This window comes from Dendropsophus ebraccatus, chromosome 15, assembly GCF_027789765.1.
Source record: "Dendropsophus ebraccatus isolate aDenEbr1 chromosome 15, aDenEbr1.pat, whole genome shotgun sequence".
Classification (NCBI taxonomy): Eukaryota; Metazoa; Chordata; class Amphibia; order Anura; family Hylidae; genus Dendropsophus; species Dendropsophus ebraccatus.
The window spans coordinates 29094629-29118126 of NC_091468.1; the positions used below are offsets into that span (position 1 = coordinate 29094629).

At 41.4% G+C, this 23498-nt stretch overlaps 1 protein-coding gene across 5 annotated transcripts; it reads right to left on the bottom strand.

The window, feature by feature from the left end:
* Window positions 1-1910: 1910 nt before the first annotated feature.
* On the bottom strand, window positions 1911-10164 carry ZBTB18 (zinc finger and BTB domain containing 18). 5 transcript variants are annotated; one of them, XM_069955001.1, is made up of 2 exons: window positions 9861-10164; window positions 1911-4696 (listed from the first exon to the last, which is right to left on the bottom strand). In XM_069955001.1, exon 2 carries the CDS (start codon window positions 4680-4682, stop codon window positions 3114-3116), a length of 1569 nt encoding a protein of 522 aa, XP_069811102.1. In that variant the 5' UTR covers window positions 4683-4696; window positions 9861-10164; the 3' UTR covers window positions 1911-3113. The 5 variants fall into 5 exon arrangements, with proteins under 5 accessions (XP_069811102.1, XP_069811100.1, XP_069811104.1 ...); XM_069954999.1 differs by having other exon boundaries at window positions 9658-10164; XM_069955003.1 differs by lacking the exon at window positions 9861-10164 and adding an exon at window positions 9319-9397.
* Between the last annotated feature and the right edge of the window lie 13334 nt (window positions 10165-23498).

Here is a 23498-nt window from a genome sequence, read left to right on the forward strand (position 1 = left end):
TTAAAAACCGGATCTTAAACAATCTGCAAAAACGCAGTGTGAACCCACATTTACATATACACGTCTCTTTCTTTTTTTTTGTGATATCAGTATTTTCTTATTATCCCTCACTAAATAATGCAAAAATGTATATCTATCTCCGGGGGGATCGCTAGTAAGAGTAATGAAAACAGGTTTTAATTAACAGTAACTCTCAAAGTCCTTTAACTTGTATGCAAAGTGGTATGTGTATATAAATTGGTCAAAATTGTTATAAATATTTTTTAAATGATCTTTTTAGTACTGTGTTCTATGCTTTTTTATTTGGGTTGTTTATAACTTGCATTTGGCCCACACTTAATGTATAAAAAGGGGAAATAGCAAATGTGCTAGCAGGAAAAATGAATGCAAAGGCTTTGTTCATACGTAGTATTTCAGTCAGTTGAGTCAAGTTACATACACAATGTAAATTTTTTTAAATAATTTTACTCCGTTCCACTCCTTTTCAGTTCTGTCTTTTGGTCACACATACTGACCAAAATACTATGTGTGAACACATCCTTATGACGCATTTGATTTAGAGACTTAATCATCTAATTTTGAAGCACTGCAGAATATGTTGGCGACATGGACGGATAATTATACAGAATATATCCATTGAAAAAAAGTTTTTTTTTTTGTTATTAAATACAACTTTGTGGTAACTTCCACTACTTATTACTTATTACTGAGATAAGAAGAAAAAGAAGAAGAAGACTTCTGGGGCTCACAAGTTGACAATATATAAATAAGCATACCAAAAAAAAGGGGGGGGGGGCCCACAGTCATAAAATCTGCTACTTTTAATCCAAGTATTCAGATTTACATTTTTTTTTCCTTTAAATTATTGTTTATTTTTTAACATATACGGCTTTCATGCCAAATCTCTATATTTTACTGTAAAGGTATTCAGCTTAGACTTCAAATCTGCCCATATCATAGCAAAGTTTTTCATACAAAATTGTAAACCACAATCTACAATTTAACCACTGTAAGATTAGTAAGATGTAAGTGTGTGAGCTTTTTTTTGTTGTTGTTGCAAAACCTTCCCTTACTGTTAGTGTGTTATGTATAGCCATTATGCTTACCGATTGTTTGTCGAGGATACATACCTGATACGTGTCATTAACATTAGAATTACTTATTAGATATTTTAAGTTCTAACCTTACAGACTAGACCAAAACACAGAGCACACACCAATGCAGAGCGACTCTCCATATAGAAACTAAATGTATTCTACTAGCAGGGTATACAGTAAACATCTTAATTGTACGATATGTATTTAATTACGAATCCATTATGAAATTGTTGGTAAAAAAAAACTATAGTACTGAAATGACCCATTTTCTTAATTAGATTTTATTGAAATTTCACACGGTTTCAAATATATTGAACACCTACACGACATACAAAATTAAAATATAATAAATTACCCGCCCCTTTCCTGGAAAAAAAAAATTACAATGATTGTCAAGGCTAGACAAAAGTCTAATCATTAAGTAAATGTATTCACAAATTACACATTTTTAAAATAAAAGCCAAATAAAATGCCAATACATTGCCACTGATTGTCTTATCCATATTAGTCAATTATGCTGACCATTCTTAAATTAAATTGTTAGAAAAACTTCAAGTACGTACATGTCATTCCACAGTATTCTTTTTCTTTTTTTTCCGTCTCCATTTCACCAGTGAAAGCCTTAAGATTTTGATAAAAATAAAACAAGATGCAGCATATACTTCTGACCTATTGGAAACGCAACTGTATATCTCAGGTGTCTGTAATTTACATAAATAGTAATAATGAAAAATTTAATAAATAGACCCTTTGAGTTTTTAAAACACATCTGTATTCTGACTATAATACATCATCAGTCTTGGGGGGTTGGGGGGGGGGGGGGGGGGGAGGGGGGAATCACTCTACGAGTAGATTAACCTACAAAAGCAGTGTTTTGCCTGTTCACTTAAAAATAATAAATAAATAATAATTATACCGGTATTCATATGTAATCTGCATCCTCGTCTTCATTCAAGCAATAGTAGTTAAAATAGTATGCATAATTTATTTTCATTAAATTAATGTTTTATGATGAATTGCCATTTATTCAATATCCTCCTTTGTTAGAATGCACAATCCTATATACTAATTAAATATTGCATCTGGAATTATCTGTAAACAGATATATTTTTTTAGGGAAGAAAATATATATGTTGGCTGAAAGTAAATCTGTTAAACAGGTAGAAAATACTCGCACAACACTGTGCATTTTTTTTAACAGCATCTTTCTGTGTTCAAATAAGTAAACAACCTTTAAGTACATAATGCTAATGATAGAACTATTCACGCGGCTCTGTTGTTTAAATAGTTAACAGAAGGAAAACTAAAAAGCAGCATTCAAGTTGACAACACCTCATGAATTTAAGTTATACAAAAATTATACATTATAAAGCCAAGTTTAACACTTAACTATCTTCACAATCCTTTTATTTATTCCAATTGTTTTCACAAAAAAAAAACCTCACGCCATATTTTAACATTACTAATAATGATGATTTTTTTAAAAAATTTTTAGATGTGAAAAATTAAGCTCTACCTTAAATGGAAGCATTGACCCCTCAATTTTTTTTTTTTTTTTTTTTAGGAAGGAGGAGGTGCAGGATATGCTCAGTTTAGAGTAAAACCTACAGAGCTTTTCCACATCCATCATGTACACACTTCATGAAATTTAAATAATGTCAGACAGCCCCCAGTGTTAACTGACCAAAGCATAAATCACCCAACCTGCTCCTAACAAAAATACACATAATAAGTTAATATTAATACAATATTCAGTGTAGAAACCCATGATGTGTAAGTCTGATAAAGTGCAACACTGATATCCAACAATTAAATATGTACCCAAACAAATGTTTTTCCATGTGATTCATATTCTAAAATGACATGGCTCAATTTTTGCTTGCATAACAAAATTTATAGTTCTCTCTAAACAAAAAAAATTCGGTTGAGAGTATAGGGGATATTTAACATCTTGTTAAATACACTGACAGTGCATATGTGTACTTTCTATGTGCATACATGACTCTATGTATGCAGTTATTTCCATAGTTCTTGAGAGCTATCTTCTAAAGTCCAGTCTCTAACCCCAGGCAAGTTCAATGCTTCATTTTTAACAGATAAAGAGTTTACCAGTTCACAGTGAAATTTTCGGATGTGCCTGTATAGGTCTCCAGACTGTGTAAACCTTCTCTCGCACCACTTACAAGCATGCGGTTTCTCCCTCGTATGAACAACAGCATGCCGGCTCAAGTTGTGAGAATACTGGAAACTTTTTCCACATTGAGTACAAGTGAAAGGCTTTTCCCCAGAATGAGTCCTCTCGTGACGCTTTAGAGTGTACATACAGGAAAAGGTCTTACCACAGAGAGAGCAGGTGGGGACATGGACATCATTACTGGGTTTACTGCGGATGCCATCTTGTTCTCGAAAGTGTGTACTTAAATGAATTTGAAGGATGTGCGGACTTGGAAAAACTTTGTTGCAAAGTGGACACATAAAGATCTGCCCGCCAGGATTTAGCATGTTTGAAACAAAAGGAAGAAGACTAGTGTCCATGTTACTTTCTATCTGGACTCTTTCATTATCAGGAGTGATCATTTCATCATCACTTGCTTTTTCATCATGATCCAACTCTCTTAAGACCGAATCTTCTCGTACGTTACCCAAGTGGACGGACTCATAATGTGTCCTTACATCATTACTTATGCTTTCTTTCACAGTGCTTTGTTCCATGTCATATTCAGTAGTGTCTATATCATTCTCATCACAAGATGCTTCTTTTTCTACTTTCACATTGACGAGTGTGTTTCGGAGTGTCTCTGGTGAAGAGAAGTAGGAAGTATTGAGTGGTTCGGTTCCTGACACACTAGATTTAACAGACAGGTCCAGGACGCAGTCTGAATCTGCTGTATCCCTTATGGAAGTGTTTGACCTCCCGGATAAGGAGCCGGCTGAGCTGCAAGGGCTAGGTGCAGTTTTCACCACAGCAGTCATGTGAGTTTCATTTCCTGCGCTAGTTTGATTAATGTTGGCCGAATCAGAGGACAACCTCAACCACATGTTCTCCGAGTCAGTCGTCAAATCGCCTCGACTAGGCAGAATGTTCAACTTTTCAGCTTCACCATCTTCATCATCACTAGGCAGATCACCTGCCATGTGGCTACTACCATCTGAGAGGCTCTCTATTTTATCTGAACAACTAGAATAGTCTTCCTCTTTTTTAGTGCTGTCAGCCTCTGTAGTGGCTTTTTCTTTCAGTTTCTTTTTACAGACTTTCACAATGTCATACATGTGGAGATAGCTGGCAGCTGCAAGCACATCTTCAATGGGCAGATCTTTAAATTGGAGTTTCCCTTCGTACATGAATTCAAGCAGGAGAGCAAAGGCTGGAGCTGTAACAATGTCACTGTTCAAGTTAACAATGTCTCTTTTGTCTAGCTGATCCTTGTAAAAGAGGTGGAAATACATGCTGCATGAAGCCAGGACAGCTCGGTGAGCTCGGAAATGGGCATCTCCTACCAGAACTGTACAGTCGCACAGAAATCCTTGATCTCTCTGCTCACTCAGGCACTGTAGCAAATGTCTGCTATGTTCTGGAAATTCCATGCTGTCTTCATAACCTAAACAACAAAAATCTTTGTATTAGAAGTGATAATGTCATTCTAATTAGATACATAATAAAACTTTAAGGACATAGAAAAATACAAGATTTCCCTCAGAAATTCAGTTATTGTAGATTTACCTACCACATCTGCTGAAAGATTGTTCCAACATCTACTACTCTTTCAGTAACGTAAGCTTTAACCTGCACTGCTATTCATTCAAGAACTGCTATTTTAAAAGGAAAGAACTTTGGCAAGACGAGCAAGCCTCGTTAGATAAGGATAAGATGATATGTCATTGTTATAGAATATAGCACACTATTATGGTTACTGGCACAAAAACGTATTGTAAAGGACAGTATACAAAGCAAACCCAATAATAATTCAATAGGTATAGAGGGATTTTATACACACTTCAATCAGGCCGAGCAGGCGCAGTAAACTACTTTGTATAAGTTTTGCCAGTACATAATTATTTAAAAAATATGGGAGAAAAAAAAATCACTCCAGCTACCAAATATGTTTAATAAAATAATCTTACATTATCTTAAGAAAACAAAAGAATGCAAAGATTAACAAATACAATCACTTTAAGTGCCCTGTAACCCACATCAATCCTAATCCTTAAGAGGGCTAAAAATAAAGATTTGAGGGCAGCTCACAAGGTAGCTGTGATCAAATTAGTAGGCTGAAAGGACAGAGGGACGAAGAAGGAAGCTTATAAACATCTGATCCAGCTGACGGTGGCCATATGGCAGCTGCTGCCCAGATAAAGAGATTAAGAATAGAGGAGTGCGATTACAGCTGTCTGGCCAATTCAAGCAGCTCAAATCTACAAGTTCTAAATTAGTTTGCTAGTACATAAACAAGTACGGAGAACAAATGCATAAGTACAGTATATTCTTATGACAGGTAAATGCAGAAAATGTGAACACAATAGTCAAAAAGATGAGGTCAATGTTTATAATGAATAGTGAAAAGGACACAGAACAGGTCGAATAGACTGCGACCTTAATTTAGGCCTGTTGTTGCTTCCCTGGGCATTCAGTGCATGACCGCACTTAAAACCAGAAGATGATAATATAAAATACATATCAGACTACAAAGCTGTAACAAGTAGATGTCCACAACAAACTAATAAACACGCATCATGCAGCCTTCATCACTTTAGAGATAACGTATAGGGTTGACCACATCCACACAAAAGTAGAGAATGTACAATCACAATCACAATAATCAATAATATCACATAACAGTTACCAAAGCAGAATATTTAAAACCAAATAACTCACGCCTAAAATAAAAAAAAAGCAAGAAATTCTATATAAAGAATCATCATCATCATCATCATCATCATCAATATACAACTGCATTTACTGCAAGTCCTACCTTTTTTATACATAGACCTGATGATGTACTCCCCTCTCACAAGTGCTGTATGCTGGTTGTATATTGATCGACTCAAGAAAATAAAATAAATAAATAAAGACGGAAGGGAAAAAAAAGCAGACTGACAAACAGATGCAAAGTGGAGAGGATGTTAGAGAGGAATAAGATACCTTTTCCCCACACAGCTCTGCACACACTAACTCCCTGGCTGTGTGTTAGAATAAAAGGCTGAGGGATGGCAAGCTGTCAGCTGCTCTGACATCATGTTCAGATGGAAATGCTACCTCCAGCTGTGCTCCTTTTAATGCCATATGCTGCTCCTCTACACTCCTGCCACCAGCTTTTTCTTAGGAGAACTTTTTTTTTCTTCAGTTTGTATAAACAAAAACTTCAAAGTTTCCTCTACTCTAAACTTTCTTCACATACTAACTTAACATATGGACTATTATAATTATGGAATTTTCTAACGACTTCACACCATTTTTGATGATTTTATGTTGAAGGCATGAACTCCTACAACATGTTGCTTAAAAAAAAAAAAAAATAATAATCTGGTGTGTATATGTATGGCTACAATGCAAAACCATACCTGCATTTACATAATATAAAAAAAATATATATATAGTCACAAATTACATTTTTGTTGTTTTGCATTCATTTGAATAAATTCATTAGTAGTTTGAACACAACAAAGAAAAAAAAATATTATATCCAGGATGAAATAGTTTCCTTAAGCGTGAGTTATTATGACTACAGATTTATCCAGAGCTCCTGGTAAACATATACACAAAAAGATCCAGATCTACTTTCATGTGGCTGATGAAATAACACTGCAACCTCATAGGGAATGTACATGTTTCTATTCTGTTTATGCACCTCACATCTGTGAGCGTCACAAACACTTAACACTGTGTAAATTACAACCTGACATGTAGGTGTATTGTGAACATGGATAGAATGGGCATTGCTAAATGTTTCAGGTATTTGGTATTCAGAACCAAAGTAACCATTCTACATGAGTAATATCATACCCAGCAATATGTACTCCTTAGCAATGTGATCTCCCTGTGGCTGACGTTATTCTGCAGATAGTGAGCAGGTGAGATTCTAATGTAAATTATGCCGTTTTGAAAGATATTAGTCCAAATATTTTCATGGAAAGCTATAAATCAAACAAAAGTTTGTACAGAACAGCGGTGCTCCTCATACACTAACCATGCTTCCCTGGTTGGTGTAGCCCATTCCCAAGTAGACTATGTTTTTCCGTTAGCCCTTCCCAAAGGCACTAATAGCAGGACTTAAAGGGGAACACCATTTTTTTCTAATCAATTGGTGTCAAAGAGTTAGTGTAAACGGACACTGAGTAAATGTGGCGGATAACTCTGCATGGATTCCGTCGCTCGCCCCCCTGCGCTCCCACTTGAAGTTCTACCTGTCACATAGACTCCATTCTATGCTTGGGCTGATTCTGTCGTTAATTCTTTCAGCGGACAGTGGAAGCTGCCTGGCCATATAATGGAGTGTTTGGGACGGGTGGAGAGCCAAGGAGAAGCACTCGGGGACGAGTGGCGGAATCCACACAGAGTTATTACGCCACATTTACTAATTGTGCATATACCCTTATACAGATTTGTAATTTACTTCTATTTCAAAATCTCCAGTCTTTCAGTATGTATTAGCTGTAGAGATGAACCCGAACGTTCGGTATTTGATTAGCTGGGGCTGCTGAACTTGGATAAAGCTCTAAGGTTGTCTGGAAAACATGGATACAGCCAATGACTATATCCATGTTTTCCACATAGCCTTAGGGCTTTATCTAAGTTCAGCAGCCACTGCTAATCAAATGCCGAAAGTTCGGGTTCGGATTGACTCGAGCATGCTCCAGGTTCGCTCATCTCTAATCAGCTAATCAGCTGTTGTATTTCCTGCAGGAAGTGGTGTATTGTTTCCTGTATTTTTTCACTACTGCCACCTCTGACCATGGCAGGAACTGTCCAGAACAGGAGTGTTTTTTTATGGAGATTTACTTACTCCTCTGGACAGTTCCTTACATGGACATAGGTGGCAGCAGAAAGCACTGTGGGAGATTGCAAAGAATACACCACTTCCTGCAGGACATACACAAATTTTTTTTTTCACTGGAGTACCCCTTTAAAAGATGAAGGTCATGTGATTCCCCTCACATTTAGTACTACTGGGGCCCTGGGTCATGTAAGTGGGGTGAGGTGAGCTCAGTCCTACTGAAAGTTTAGTCAACTAGCGATGCTTTTTAGTCCAGATACAAATATACTCTTACCATCAACATGGTGAGATTACCCAGATTTATCTGCTTCTTCTGTCCATGACAGGAACTGTCTAGAGCAGGAGTGGTCTAGCAGGAGCTATCAATTGTTTAACCCGGAGAACCTCTTTAACTATTCACATTTCATATATAAACAGTAGAAAACACTTTATGAATCAGAATACAGTGGTGCCTTGAATTACGAGCATAATTCGTTCCAGGGCCATGCTTGTAATCCAAATCCACTCTTAAACCAAGCCAAATTTTCCCATAAGAAATTATTGAAATGTAGACAATTGGTTCCACACCCCCAAAATTATTTTTTTTCCTGAATAACATGTAAAACTAATGAAACAAACATTTAGAAACAGCTGAATATGTGATATTATAAGTTACTGTACAGTATAGAAATCAGCATGTGGTGTATAATGTATAGTAAGTGCATAAGCCTCCAAAACAGCAGCAGTTTGTAGATACAGGATGGAACTGCAGATCCCCATAATGCAGTAGCATAGTACAACAGGCTAGAATAGAGAAGCAGGACTGCTGTCAGAGGTCTGTGTGGTCACATAACAGCAATGGGGAAAGGGGTGTCTGTTCACCATGGACCAATCAGGAAGTGAGAATCACAGAGCTGTGCAGGAGGGCAGTGACAGAAACTTTTTTATTCAGCAGTGCGAATGGCTGAAGTGCAGGCACATTATCGCAGCAGTGTGTATAGCTGAGTGTAAGTGCAGGCACATTATAGCAGCAGTGTGTATAGCTGAGTGTAAGTGCAGGCACATTATAGCAAAAGTGTGTATAGCTGAGTGTAAGTGCAGGCACATTATAGCAGGAATGGAGCGGATAGGAAACACAAGGAATGACAAAGACTGCAGGGAACATGAAGGAATAAGCAGGGCAGATGTGGGCACATACATGCAGCACTCTCTGTCCAGGGAGAGAGGGGTTACAGCTATGAAGAGATTACCTCCACAGTCCTGTCCCCTGATGCAAGCCCCAGCCTGAAGTGGATTTGCTATGATTTGGAAGGTGAGGGAGCCTTCTTGGGTCAGCGTACAGTGCTGTAGACTTCGCTGTGCAGACCATGCCCCTCCCTCACCCCACCCTTCCACCAAGTATAGGTAGCTCTTAAACCAAAGCAATGCTATTAAACCAAGTCACAATTTTGAAAAACCGAAAGCTCTCCTTGAAAAATGCTCTTAATCCAAATTACTCTTAAACCGAGGTACCACTGTATATGCATTATTAAAATAACGTGACAGATGTCTTATGAATTAAAAAGCTCAAAATAAAAATAAATACATACACTCCCCTGTTCTAGGCTCCAACATGTCATACGACCACCAGAGTCTTAATTGTGGCACCACCATTGTCTTTAGAAAACATTACACAGCCCCTTCAGCTTACAGTTCAGTCCTGTCCACACAGATGTAAGATCTCCATTACAGGAGAATTCCGGGGTTTGTTAAAAAAGAAACAATCACCAAATAAACAAGGGATCATGTACACCTTTTGTATAGTAAGAGGTTGAGCCCAGAATCGCCACTCTCGGACCCCCACATCGCCCGGTCTGATTATCAGCTGGTCTCTCCTCACTTCCTGTCTAAGCTCTGTTACTCTGTCATGCCCACTGTATACTCCACTCTCCTCCTTGTCCAGCCCACTCAGTCAAGCCTTGCTGTTGTCCCACCCCCTGAATGTTACCACCCTCCCAGTGCTTATCCTGTATTCCTGCCACCTGCATCTTCTGTGGCATCACTGGTAGTGTCCGCCTGCCCGCCTAATGTGCAGCTTTGCAAAATGGTAAATCATCCCACTGGCAAATCACCACATACTATACACAGCCCCCCCTCCCCTTCTGGTCACAGCATACACTGTCTTCTCAGTGAGCCTGTACAGCGTGTCATGCTTCCCCCCCTCTGCAGCCCCCAACTCATCCCGTTCTGGTCATAGCACACACTGAGGTCTTCTCAGTGAGCCTGTACAGCCTGTCATGTTCTCTCCCCCCCTGCAGCCCCCACCTCATCAGCGTTTTGGTCACAGCACACGGAGCTTCCAGCGTGCCTGCTCCAGTCTTTCATGCTCTCTCCTCTCCCCCTGCAGCCCCCACCTCATCAGCGTTCTGATTGCTGCACAGAACGAGTTGTTCTCATTGCCTCTGCACAGGAGGGAGGCATCTGTATGCAGGCTGGGAGGCGTGCTGAGGCTGGGAGGCGTATCAGGAGCTCAGAAGAACGCCCGGATGGTGACGTGGTCAGCCCTACATCACGACCCAAGATGGACCCTGCACTCGTCATGACGTCAGCAGAAACTGCGGAAGTAAGCAACTTCCGACGGCTGGAGACCCAGGGATAAGTCTGGTAAGGGGCTATAATAAAAAAAAAATAGTGTACAGAAGTTAAATAACTTCTTATGTGGGGAGGAAATGGGGGAATTTTTTTTCCGCTGGACTTCTCCTTTAAAATCAATAAGAAGCAAGTCTTATAGCTGGGGGTGAGGGGCATCTGACCTCTACAAATGCCAACATCGAATATGTTCCTAACGTAAAAAATACAATGTGCAAACAGGTGCACATACATTACAACATTAACACGTATGTTAAAAAATTGCGTTTATGGTGTAATAAGAAGCTCTGTAGAACAGGAAAGATCAACCTGCAGCGGCATGGAAGCCATTTCTCTGAAAAAAAAAATAGAATAAAAAGTGACATTTAAACCTTCCTTGCTCATCATATAAGCAGCAACCGATTTGAGACTGCAGATATAAACAGTACAACTAAACTCAGAGCAGGATGGTCAGGCTAGGTTCTTTTGCAGTCCATTTAATGTATCTGGGAAAAAACGAAATTTAATTGTGTGCCATCCATTTAGATAAGTTTTTCCATTGACTTTCATTAAAAAAAACACAAAAAAAAAACATTTTTTTTTGTTAAAATTTTTTAGCATACAAGAAAATGGTTGACCATTTAAAAACTGATCCATTAAACGGACAGCAGAAACTGAGCCCAGCCTTACACAGTGACATTGCACAGACACGCACTGAAAGAACCATTGGTTAACAAATCTATGGACTGAAGCTTTGGTGGCCTTATCAATGCAGAATGCATAACACATGGCACAGGATTAGAGGTTGCATCAACGCCTATACAACTTTCATACATGCCTCTCAGGAATCCAAAGACGTTCCCGACAGAATTAATCTCTTCTGCCTTTTTCAAATATACTAAATGTTACTAAGAATTTTATACTAAGTTCAAAGTTGCTAAGGACATCTCTTCCTTCACCAATCTAGCACAGGCACACATGGTGACATAATCCCCCCCCCCCTTCTGCCAGAGCGAGGGAGGAAAGGAAGACAGCAGAGTGCTGCACGGGAGGTAAGATAAGTAGGGTGGGTGGGGGTGATTAGGCACTACTGGAGAAACTATGTGTGTGTGTGGGGGGGGACAACTGGGGAAACCTACAGGGGCAGGCTTGGTTACTGGGCATACTGTCTACAGTGGTGGTCTCGGCTACTGACCGATACTACCTACAGGGGCAGGCTTGGATATTGGGAATACCACCTACAGGGGCAGGCTTGGTTATTGGGGATACCACCTACAGGGGCAGGCTTGGTTATTGGGGATACCACCTACAGGGGCGGGCTTGGTTATTCGAGATACTACCTACAGTTGCAAGCTTGGTTATTGGGGATACTACCTACAGTGGCAGGCTTGGCTACTGAAGATACTACCTACAGGGGCGGTCTTTGCTACTGGGCATACTACCTACAAGAAGGGCATAGTTAATGGAGGAAATTAGTTACATAAGGGAAGGGAGACTACCTACAGGGGGGACCTCAATGGGGAAACTACCTACAGAGGTTACCTACCTAATGGGGAAGACAAGACACCTTTACCTAAAGGGGTAAATTACCTACTAGGGGCACCTGCCTACCTATCTACTGGAGCTACCTTTCTACCTTATGGGGGGAGCAACTCATGCCCTCAACCCACTTATCTTCCCACCTTGTGAGACACCAAGAAGGGACATTAGTATCACTGTGGCAATTTATGTGGGGAATACTAAGTAGGAAGTTGGAGCTAGGAGCCTAGAGGTGTGGAAGGTTCTTGAGAGATGACGAGTGACCTAAAGAAATTATCTGGGCTGGAAATAGTTTTTTCGGATTACAGCAAATTCAGCTCTTACTGGGCTACAAATACTACTTAAGGCTAAGAAAGACGGACATCATTTTTTACATAGTGTAAACCTAGCCTAAAAATGCTTTGAGGAGTATTTTTACTAACAAAAAATGTAGGACGACCTCCGCACAGTACACAAAACCTCACAGTGTAAATGGTCTAACAATAATGATGTTGTATGTTCCACGTAGGACAACCCCTTCTCACAATAAAGACACCCTGAGGCCTGGTTCATACCAGTCTATTATAAATGGATTTTACGCATGTACTGTGGCTATATATCTCAGCTAACTTTGAGTCTTAAAGGGATATTCCCATTTTAACTAACATAGTTATACTTGAAGGAATCGTCAAATTTAATAATTTTGCAAATACATTAGTTTAGCAAACTTGTTTCTTCCTGATATGATGTTCCTTTTCCCTCCCATTGTTTACGGTATGTCGTCTAGGTTACAGACCACCCCTCTGCTCCAAAAACAGTGGTCTGGCTGTTATATAGATATGTATGGTATATACACATTATGGCCATGTGCACACAATGTAAGTTTTGTATTAATCACGGCTGTTGTTGTCGATTTGCAACAACGGCCGTGATTTATACAAAACTTACATTGCACTGCAGTCAGTGGGATCCCGGTCGGAGTGTATACACATAGTATATGCTTTGTTCAAGATCCCTAGCGGCCGCAGCGAAAACTGACATGTCAGTTTTTTGCGGCCGCACTCTCCATTGTGTTCAATGGTGAATTAGGATGCGGGCGCACACGGATGCGCCCGCATCCCAATTCAAAAGACTTGAAGTCTATCCCAGCTGGTACTGCTGTATCGGCCGGGATAAACTTCACTGACACCGGCCGTTTTGTGACACAGAACGGCTGGTGTCTTACATGGTGTGTACCCGGCCTATATCTGTATACAGCTACATTATATCTATATATACACCAGCCAGGCCACTGCTATTAGAGAATAATGTAAAGCTTGCAAAAATCTTTCATTTGATGAGTCCTACAACTATAACTGTAATAGTTGAGATGGGAATATTGCTTTAAAAAGGTAGTGCGGCGTTTTCGTTTTTCTGCTTAATTAACACACATTGCAAAGTTATCTTTGTCATTCACTGCACCTGGACTTGAAAGCGAGGACGGCGGCTGAAGATGGCAAGGAAGTGGGATGGTAAATTTTATGGGTGGTATATTTTATCTGTATGTTTGTTTGTTTTTTTGTGTGGCCGCCACACTACCTCTTTAAGACTCACAGTATGGGTGTAAAATACATTCATAACAGGCTGGTATGAACAAGGCCACAGGGGGACTTTCCTGTGAAAAAGGGTTGTCCCCTTTGAGACCCAAACTGGCAGATATTAGTTCAAGATATCAGACCTGCAGTCAGGCAAGGACTTGCAGTCATAATATGTCTGTATTAGCCTAATGTGAACCCAGCCTGACGATTGGGTGAATACAGAGTCTAGCCTCATATAGCATGACACAGTTGCTATTGATATGAATAGAACTCCATTGACTCCAATAGAAGGGATATACTTAGCTCCTCCTCCTCCTCCTCTAGGACATAAATATGCTATAAGGGTAGATTCACACATAGCATATCGTAGCCAAATCTGCTGCAATACTCGGTACTGTTATGGCTATGGCTTTGCATTCAAGATAATAATTTACCTGCCCGCTCTGCCACCTGCTTCCTGGCTCACGGGTCAGGTAAAGCTGGTGGGTAAAGCATTAACTTATTTAAGTAGGCAGTGGCTACATTCTGCAGAGCCACAGGCCATAACAGTACTGAGTATCGCAGCGTGAAATGTGATGTGATATGGTACATGTGAATCTACCCTAAGGCCATGTTCACAAGATGGGGAAAGACGTCAGGGGCGTAGCTAAAGGCTGATGGGCCCTGGTGCAAAATTTTAGCTTGGGCCCCCCCCATACCCATCAGATGTGCGCAGTCAGAGAACAAAAAAAGGTCTATCCGATGACTCTAAGGTGACACCCTCTAATGTGCCACCGTGTCTTAATGATCTGCACTGTGCTGTAATGACAGAGCCGCGCGACTGAGTCATTACAGCGTGGCTCATATCTGTAGAGATAACTTAAACCAAAGCAAATTTTGCCATAATAAATAATTGAAATGCAGACAATTGGTTCCACACCCCCAAAATAATGATTTTTCTTTATTCTAAATAGCATGTAAAACTAATGAAACAAACATTTAGAAACAGCAGAATATATGATATTATAAGTTTCTGTACAGTAATAGAGAGGATGTGAAACACAAGGGCTGACAGAGACTGCAGGGAGTATGAAGGAATGAGCAAGACAGATGTGGGCACATACATGCAGCACTCTCTGTCCGGGGATAGAGGGGTTACAGCTATGGAGAGATTACCTCCACCATCATGTCCTCTGATGCAACCCCCAGCCTTAAGTGGATCTGCTATGATTTGGAAAGTGAGGGAGACTTCCTGGGTCAGAGTACAGGGCTGTAGACCATGCTATGCAGACCATGCCCCTCCTCCACCCAGTACAGGGAGCTCTTAAACCAAAGCATTGCTCTTAAACCAAGTTACAATTGTGAAAAACTGTGAGCTCTTCTTTCAAAACGCTCTTAATCCAAGTTACTCTTAAACCAAGGTACCACTGTATAGGCATTTACAAGAATCTGAGTGCTGAGTTCTTTAATTCTACTGCAATCCTACCCCAGCCCCTAATATCCAGCAGTGTATTGCAAAGCCTTGGAGATGTTCATTTAATTATTACCCAATGTGCTAATATAACTTTACACTTAAAGCTTATTTTATGGAATTGTAAAAATATCAGCTTAATGTTCAAAAAGAAGCTGCAAACTGATCCATCAGAGAGCACCGGACGGCAGTCAGCAGCTGGTGATGTATTGTGAGACATACAGAAGAGAAATGGTCCAAAATGTTTCATCAAAACCAGAGATGAGCGAATTCACAGTAAAAATGAAGCGAAGTGCTTTGTCAGCTTAGCAGACGGCTTATCAGACGGCTGCCTTTGAAATCCATGCCACTCCTCCCCAGGGTGCCTGGAAAAGCTGGATCCAGTCCTCAGAAACTTCTCCCAGTTTCCCCAGCACTGGATCCAGCTTTTCCCGGCACCTGGAGCGGCACAGACTCATAAGCCAAATGCTACGCTAACAAAGCAATTTGCTTCATTTTTAATGTAAATTCGCTCATCTCTAATCAAAACCAATATGTATAATAAAATTCATACAATGCTGTAAAAACGTATCCGCAGAAGTGTCCACAACTTCTAAAATTGATATAGGGTGCAGCTTACCGGGCAGTGCCACAAGTACAGAACTTCATTCGATAATGACAGATTCTTAGAGAGATAGATGCCTGACTGACTACACAGTCATGGATATCACAGCAAAACTCATAATAGAGCCCAATAACACAGAAGTGCAGTACAGATATATATATATATATATATATATATATATATATATATATATAAAATTAGGCAAACCAACTAATAAGCCTGCACTGTAAGAGACAATATTGCACCAGCCACAAACATTTTAAGGTGTTACATATCACATATCTAAATGTATTTATTTGTTTTTCTTTACAGAATGTAACTCTGGAGACTCCTTGGCTTTGGTCAGGGTATTTTTATGATCTGAAATTTCTGCAGGATTTGGGTTATGCAAACTCTGGTCAAATAAGTAAGAATGTGACGGAAGTGTAAAATTTTAACAAATCTATCACATGTGAATACACTCCGAATCAGGGAAAAGGACCCCATAATTAATAAACTGCAAAATTATAATTAATCAGGTATAATTAACCCCTTGATGACCACAATGTGTCCTTTTCTCAGTGGGGCAGAAGTATTCCAGCCCAGATCTCATGTGCAGAATATCACGGGAGCTCAGCTGTTACATGACAGCAGGGCCCTTGTGGTTAAAGAGGACCTGTCACCCCCCGTGCCACGGTGACAGGCTCCCGACCCCCCGCTAGAGCCCCCTATACTTACCTGATTTCAGCGCCTGAAGCCCGGCGCGCGCGCTCCTGACATGAGTCCGGTGCCCATAGAGAATGTATAGTGAGTTTGACGCTCCAGTCATTCTCTATGAGCGTCGGACTCATCTCAGGAGCGTGCTTCAGGCGCTGAAATCTTTGTCGCCGGACCAGATCAAGAAACGGTACCTGGCGCGATCAGGTAAGTATAGGGGGCTCTACCGGGGGGTCGTACAGCCTGTGTGCATGCTACACAGCACAGACTGAATACTTAGTGGTAACAGGACTGGCTGCATCATGATTCTTCACAATGCAATAAGCCCCTGAATGGCCAGTGCATTACACAGCGAACTGACAGAGCTGTGTAACTCCAGTAGTGTAATGCTACGACTATTTATGATGCAGTGGGTCCTGTTTCAGGCAAGTGTTCACTCCAAGCTATGCAGCATGCAGACAGATGTATGTAAGGGGCCTAACTACCAGCAACAGAGACACCTCTGACCTGGATAGTTTAACCCCTTAGGTGCTGAAGGTAAGTTGTGATTGTTGCATTTAAGTGGATTCTGGGCATCTGTCACTCCATGAACACAAAAAAAAAAACTCATCGGGGGTTTAATGTATGTTTTATATATATATATATATATATATATATATATATATATATATGTTTTTAGATGGTTTTATGGTTGTTTGACGCTGTGTGTTTTTGGTGCTTTAAACTCATAACAGATGGCAAAACATGCAGCTAAATGCTGTGTATGTGTGACTGTATCCTTACTGTATGTAACAGGCAGGGGATGGGGCCCACTGTAAGAACCGCTAAAACACCTGTTAAACAGAAGCCACTGCCCACTACATAATAATCAACTATAAAATAAAAATTTATCCAACAGGGGAAAAAGAATCATGAAACAGAACATATAATTACAGGAAAGTTCAGATATCACTGGGACCTATTCACACACCATACACAGCTCAGCCTGAACTCTGCCCAAAGTATAAGGAAGAAAGCAACTTGTGTTATGTGGAAGAGTTTGTAAAGCAGGAACAGAAATGGTTACATACATGTAGTCAGCAACAGTGACCCCCAAGCAACCTACTGACATACAAGTGCAGGAAGGTATATGTATATACAAGTACAGGGCAATAGAGAAGCCTGCTGACCGGGCACACACCACCTATATACCGAGCCCAGGGCTAATGAGTGTGGTGCTGCCGCTGTTGTGGAGTGTGGTGCCGCGGCTGTTGTGGAGTATGGTGCCGCGGCTGTTGTGGAGTATGGTGCCGCTGTTGCCTGGTGTGCGAAGTGTGCTGTATGAAGTGTGGAGCCGCTGCTGTGTGGAGTGTGGTTCCGCTGCTGTGTGGTTTGCGGAGTGTGGCCCCGCTATTGCCGGGAGTGTGGTGCCACCGTTGTGAAGTCTGGTGTGCGGAGTGTGGTGTTGCTGCTGTGCGGAGTGTGGTGCCGCTGTTGTGTGGAGTGTGGTTCCACTGTTGTGTGAGGTCACCCGCTTGGCTGCAGCACTTATGGAACTCGTCTCTAGACCTGTTCCATATACTCACATCCTCCCTTCTTCTGGAAAGAATGAGTCAACAGCAAAGACAGCTGACCCTGCATGGCACAAGTGAAGCGGCCTTCAATCCCACGGCCACTGCTACTCCACTGAAGTCAGGGATGTGGTGCCGCTCTCCACCAGATGTGAGCTCCAGTTCATCGCTCTATTATTCAGCTCTCCCCAGTGCACAGACCCGGGCGGCACATTTGTTTTGTGAAGATTGCGTTTTGTGAAGATTCGTAAAAATGTGTGAATTGCATACAAACGTATGTCATTAAAACAGCCAAACTATAGTAACTACAATAGTTGGACTATTATAGAGTAGCGATTTTTCAACAGATGTTGTTACAGTGTCATAAATTAGAAAATGCCAATTTAAGAAAAATGTAAATCGGCCAGTAAATGATTCAATTTCTGCTATTGGACAGTAGTGGACATTGGTGTGTCAGCGGCATAACATTGGAAAGCTTTCTAATACAGTGGTACCTCGGTTCTCGAACTTAATTGGTTCCGGAAGGCAGTTTGAAAACCGAGCAGTGTCTTCCCATAGGAAATAATGTAAATGTGATTAATTGGTTCCAGCAGCCACCAATAATTACCTACAATACTCATTTATTACACTGATAAGAGCTCAGTATAATCACTACAGTACAGTACAGAACAGCACTATACTGTACAGGACATTAAACATAAGAAATGTTCATCAGAACCAGCAATTATAGTACAGTAGTCACCAACTTCTCACCCATCCTTTACTGTATAGCGTCCCCCCCATCCAAGCACTGTAATGTATGGGAGATGGTGGTGCACTGCCTGTACCACTACTGCACTGTATATGCACTTCAGCAGACCTATACAGCACTGTACTGTATGTGAAGCCTCACCACTGCTTAACTCGCCAGGTACAACCCACCATTCACGCTCGCAAAAACAGTCGAAAAACGTTCGAAAACCGAGCAAAGTTCGAATTCCAAACACTACTTCTGGGTAAATTTTCGTTCGAATACCAAGCAGTTCGAGTTCCAAAGCGTTCGAAAACCTAGGTATTACTGTATAACATTTCACATGTTCCAATCCACCTTCAAGTACCCTTTTACCCTCCCCTTGTAGGGCATCATTTGTCTCCCCAGTCAAGTTAAATGGCATCAATTTAAGTGTCAATCAATTTTATTTCAATTTCAATTAATTTAATATGATTTTATTTATTTTAAGTTGAATTCAATTAGTTTAATTTAATCCAAATTTAATTTAATCTAATTTACAGTTGTACTTTAACTTTTAAATTCAATTTCTTTTCAATTTCGATTTTAATTTTTCGAAAATTCAATTTCAATTTGATGATTTTTTTAAAATTCAATTTTAATTTAACTTAAAGTTTAATTTTAATTGTGCGTTATGAACGTCCAGTGCTCATTAGCTAAGCCCTTATACCCCCTGTGGTGCTGCGGCAGCAACGCTGAATAGAGGTCACACCACTCCTAGGTTAAATTGGGGCCAGTGTTCAGGCAGCACGTTGTGTGTTATGATGACGTAACACACCCTATCCGTTTGTAATAAACCATTTAACACATTCCAATGACCCTTCAAGTACCCTTTTACCTCCCCTTTGTGTTGCAATAAATTGTTCTCTACAAGGATGTCAAAGGGCTCGTTCCCACTGAGCAAAAGCAGCTGAATTTCTGCGCTGAATCAGCGCTGAAATTTCAGCCGTTAAAATAGGTACAGAGCTAATTTCCATTGTGTTGAATGGAAATTCTGCTCTGCAGTTCACACAGTGGAATTTCCGCACTGAACTAATCCGCTTTCCGCCAGAAGAATGAACATGTTCATTCTTCTGCTAGCGGAAGCCTATACAAATCAATGGGGCTCTGATTTTCTGTTTCAGCGCGGAATACGCGCGTATTCAGCGCGGAATACAAGCGTAATACAAGCGGAAATTACGCGCTGAATCAGCGCGGAAATGGGGAAAAGGGGGGGGGGGGAGGAGGATTCTAGTATATGTTCTGGTATAGTCTAGTTTACTCACCAAATACTCGCTGAATTTCAGCGCTGAATGCATGCGGATTCAGCGCGGATTCCTCGAGTATTCCGCGCTGAATTTGTCAAGAGCTGATTACGAGCTGAACACTTTCCTAGCAGAATATGCAGGGATTCTGCTTACATTCTGCTTATATTCTGCTCGGAATTCAGCGTCAGTTGATTTCAGGCGGAAATATTTCCTCGCGCAATCCGCCCCTTTTGCTCTGTGTGAACGTAGCCAAAGTGTCTAAAGAAGTCTGGCCCTTTTCAGGGTTTGGCTAGTGGCAGCAGGAGAGGTAGCAATCAAGGGGGTAGAAGTGGTGGAACTTGGTAGTGGCCATCCTAACAGGCTGGTAGGTGGGGTCTTGGTAGTGGCCATCCTAACAGGCTTGGACAAAGGTTGCAGCTCCCAGTAAGACCCAGTGTTTAGGTGAGTATCCAGGGTGTTATTGTGGAATCGATCCCTCAAAGTTCCAGTTCCACAACAGTCAGTATTCAATCTTTGAGCCAGCAATCATTGGAAGGGTTCTCACTGTGCTAGGTTTTTCTGAAGCTTTCTGGCTGATGGTCCACCACAGGTTAACTTGGGGCCAAGATATAACAGGAGACATTGCCGAGGAAACTCCCCCAGGACTCTCAGCCACTGTACTCAGAGGATCTTTTTGAGGAATGGGAGGACAGTCAGCATTTGGAAGGCAGCATTAATTTTCCAAAGTCTGCTAGACCCGCAGGCAGCCAAGAAACCCAGGCAGGGGAATCTTCTTACAAAGCAATGTGGTCCCCGCTGTCTCTCTTCAGCCACACATAGCCATTCACTGCTGCGGGAGAGAGACAGGGGAAGAGAGACGCCGGACACAGGACCGGGCGGCGGGGTGAGTGATTGCAGCGGGAAAGAGCGGGGAGGGAGGCCGGAGGCAAGGGTGGGTGCGAGGGGCAGCCATTGACATGGACGGGTGCGGGGGGTGGGGCGGCCAGCAGCATGGACGGGTACGGGGGGGGCAGCCGGTGACATGGACAGGTGCGAAGGGCGGCCAGCAGCATGGATTTGGCTAAGGGAGGGTGGCCAGCAGCACGGACTGTTGAGGGGGGGCTAGTTGAGGGTGGCCAGTGTGATGGACGGGTGTGGGGGGTCCTTTGGGGGGCTAGGGGAGCCGGTGCAGGTGCGACTGGTGTAGGGGAGCCTCTTTCTGCCACCCGGTGAGTGCACAAGCTGCTATGGATGACTGCAACCCAATTACAATGTAAATTCTCCATATGCTGCGCCCCCTGCTGGTAGCTTCATAGGAATTACACCCAGCCCTGCTCTGGTTCGGTTCGTGACGTCACTTTTTTTTAGAGAAATTGAAGTCTGCATGGTCTACTAAATTGAGGAAAAAAGCAGTATATGTGCATTTCCCATAATAAGTGTATATTAGGAATTTGTCTAACTTTCCTTATGTAATAACATATTAAAAAATACTTTTGGCCGGACTTGTCCTTTAAGTAATGTTCTGCCCATGGGCTAGACCAATTAAACCATTTGCAACACAGGCATATATTATCCACAGCAGCACAATGCCTTCACAAAGTGCACCATGCAACCCATACCCCAAAAACAGTATTAACCAGGCACAAATCCCCATGACTATGTTTCTGAAAGAGGACATTTCCTTTCTTGTTAATGTAGCTGTGTTTTTTTATTCAGTGGTACTTGGGACAAGGAATAGTAGCATTCATGTTCCATTTTTACAGACGTGCGGTGACTGGCTGATAAATGTTAATGTAGTTTTTACAATATCACCAGGATAGTTGGATGTCGCACTGAGCGGGTAATGGGAGATATGATGGGGGTATGTCAGTGGGTCAGTGTCCTCTGTCACTTCAGTGGGCAGGGTTATAATTGCTAACCCAGTCTACTGAAGAAAGGGGAGGTCACATGATCCCAACTCAGAAAATGGGGGCCAGGAGGAAGGAGTGTGTCGGAGTGGGCTGCATTTAGCTAAATTTTAGCATCCAGAGGGGGCGAGTCGGGCGAAATAGCCCCAAAACATAGGACGTTATTTTGAGTATCAAATAGCAGCTGTAGAAAATCGCTGAGTGAACATAGCCATAGAGTAAAAATTTCCATGTAGTTCCCTTTTGACTCTCAGATAACATCTGACTGCAATGTTTGCCCCCCCCCCCCCTTTCAAGCCAGCTAGTGTGAGAAAATTATAGAGATTTGTAAATTACTTCTATTTAAAAATCTCCAGTCTTCTAGTACTTATTAGCTGCTGTATGTCCTGCGGGAAGTGGTGTATTCTTTCCAGTCTGAAAAAAAAAATTCTTTCAAATCAACTGGTGCCAGAAAGTTATATAGATTTGTAATTTACTTTTGTTAAAAAGTAGTGTATTCTTTCCAGTCTGACACAGTGCTCTCTGCTGCCACCTCTGTCCATGTCAAGAACTGTCCAAAGCAGTAGCAAATCCCCATAGAAAACTAGAGATGAGGGAACCTCGAGCATGCCTGAGTCCATCCGAACTCGAACTTTCGACATTTGATTAGCGGTGGCTGCTGAAGTTGGATAAAGCCCTAAGGCTATGTAGAAAACATGGATATAGTCATTGGCTGTATCCATGTTTTCCAGACAACCTTAGAGCTTTATCCAACTTCAGCAGCCACTGCGAATCAAATGCCGAAAGTTCGAGTTCGGATCGGCTCGAGCCTGAACCCGGTTCGCTCATCTCTATAGAAAACCTTTCCTGCTCTGGACAGTTCCTGACATGAACAGAGGTGGCAGCAGAGAGCACTGCGTCAGACTGGAAAGAAGAGACCACTTTTTATTAGAAGTAAATTGCAAATCTGTATAACTTTCTGACACCATTTGATTTTAAAGATTTTTTTCCCCACTGGAGTACCCCTTTAACGTGCCCTTGTGTCTTCATAAGGCATGCATTATCTCATAAATCATTGCTACACAACTGTGAAGCAAGAAGATTTGGAAAGATTTTTTTTTCATTTTTAAGTGGAACCACAAATGTTTTAGAATAGCAGTATTCACACGTATAGAGCACATATATGACATATTGTAATGGAAGAAATCCACAATCGATTTTTTTTTTTTTATAGAATTTGCACTTTGTTGCAAAATGTTGGTGCAAAGTAAAGTTTCGCAGGCACTGATCTGTAATCCCAGCCTACAGCTTCATCTACGCAGCACTTTGGTGGGGGGGATTTATCAGCATATCTGTACTCCAGTCTTAACTAAATCCCCATCCCCATGTGCTGCGCCTCTCCACAAATCCAGCTAATCTGCGTCTGCAGTGCAGATTCTCACCATGATTTACATCTGCTTGCTGGGGATTCTGAGGAGGATGTGCCCCCTTCTCACCTTGCCGTACCTCCCCCTTTTTTCCAAACTCTGTAAGGCGCAGAGAAGATA

Coding starts and splice junctions, on each gene's coding strand:
- ZBTB18 (XM_069954999.1), bottom strand. CDS start 9,721: ATGGTGGTGCCACAATTAAGACTCTGGTGGTCGTATGACATGTTGGAG. Junction 4,697..9,657: donor GGAGCCTAGAACAGGGGAGT/GTATGTATTTAT, acceptor TTTGTTGTTTAG/GTTATGAAGACAGCATGGAA.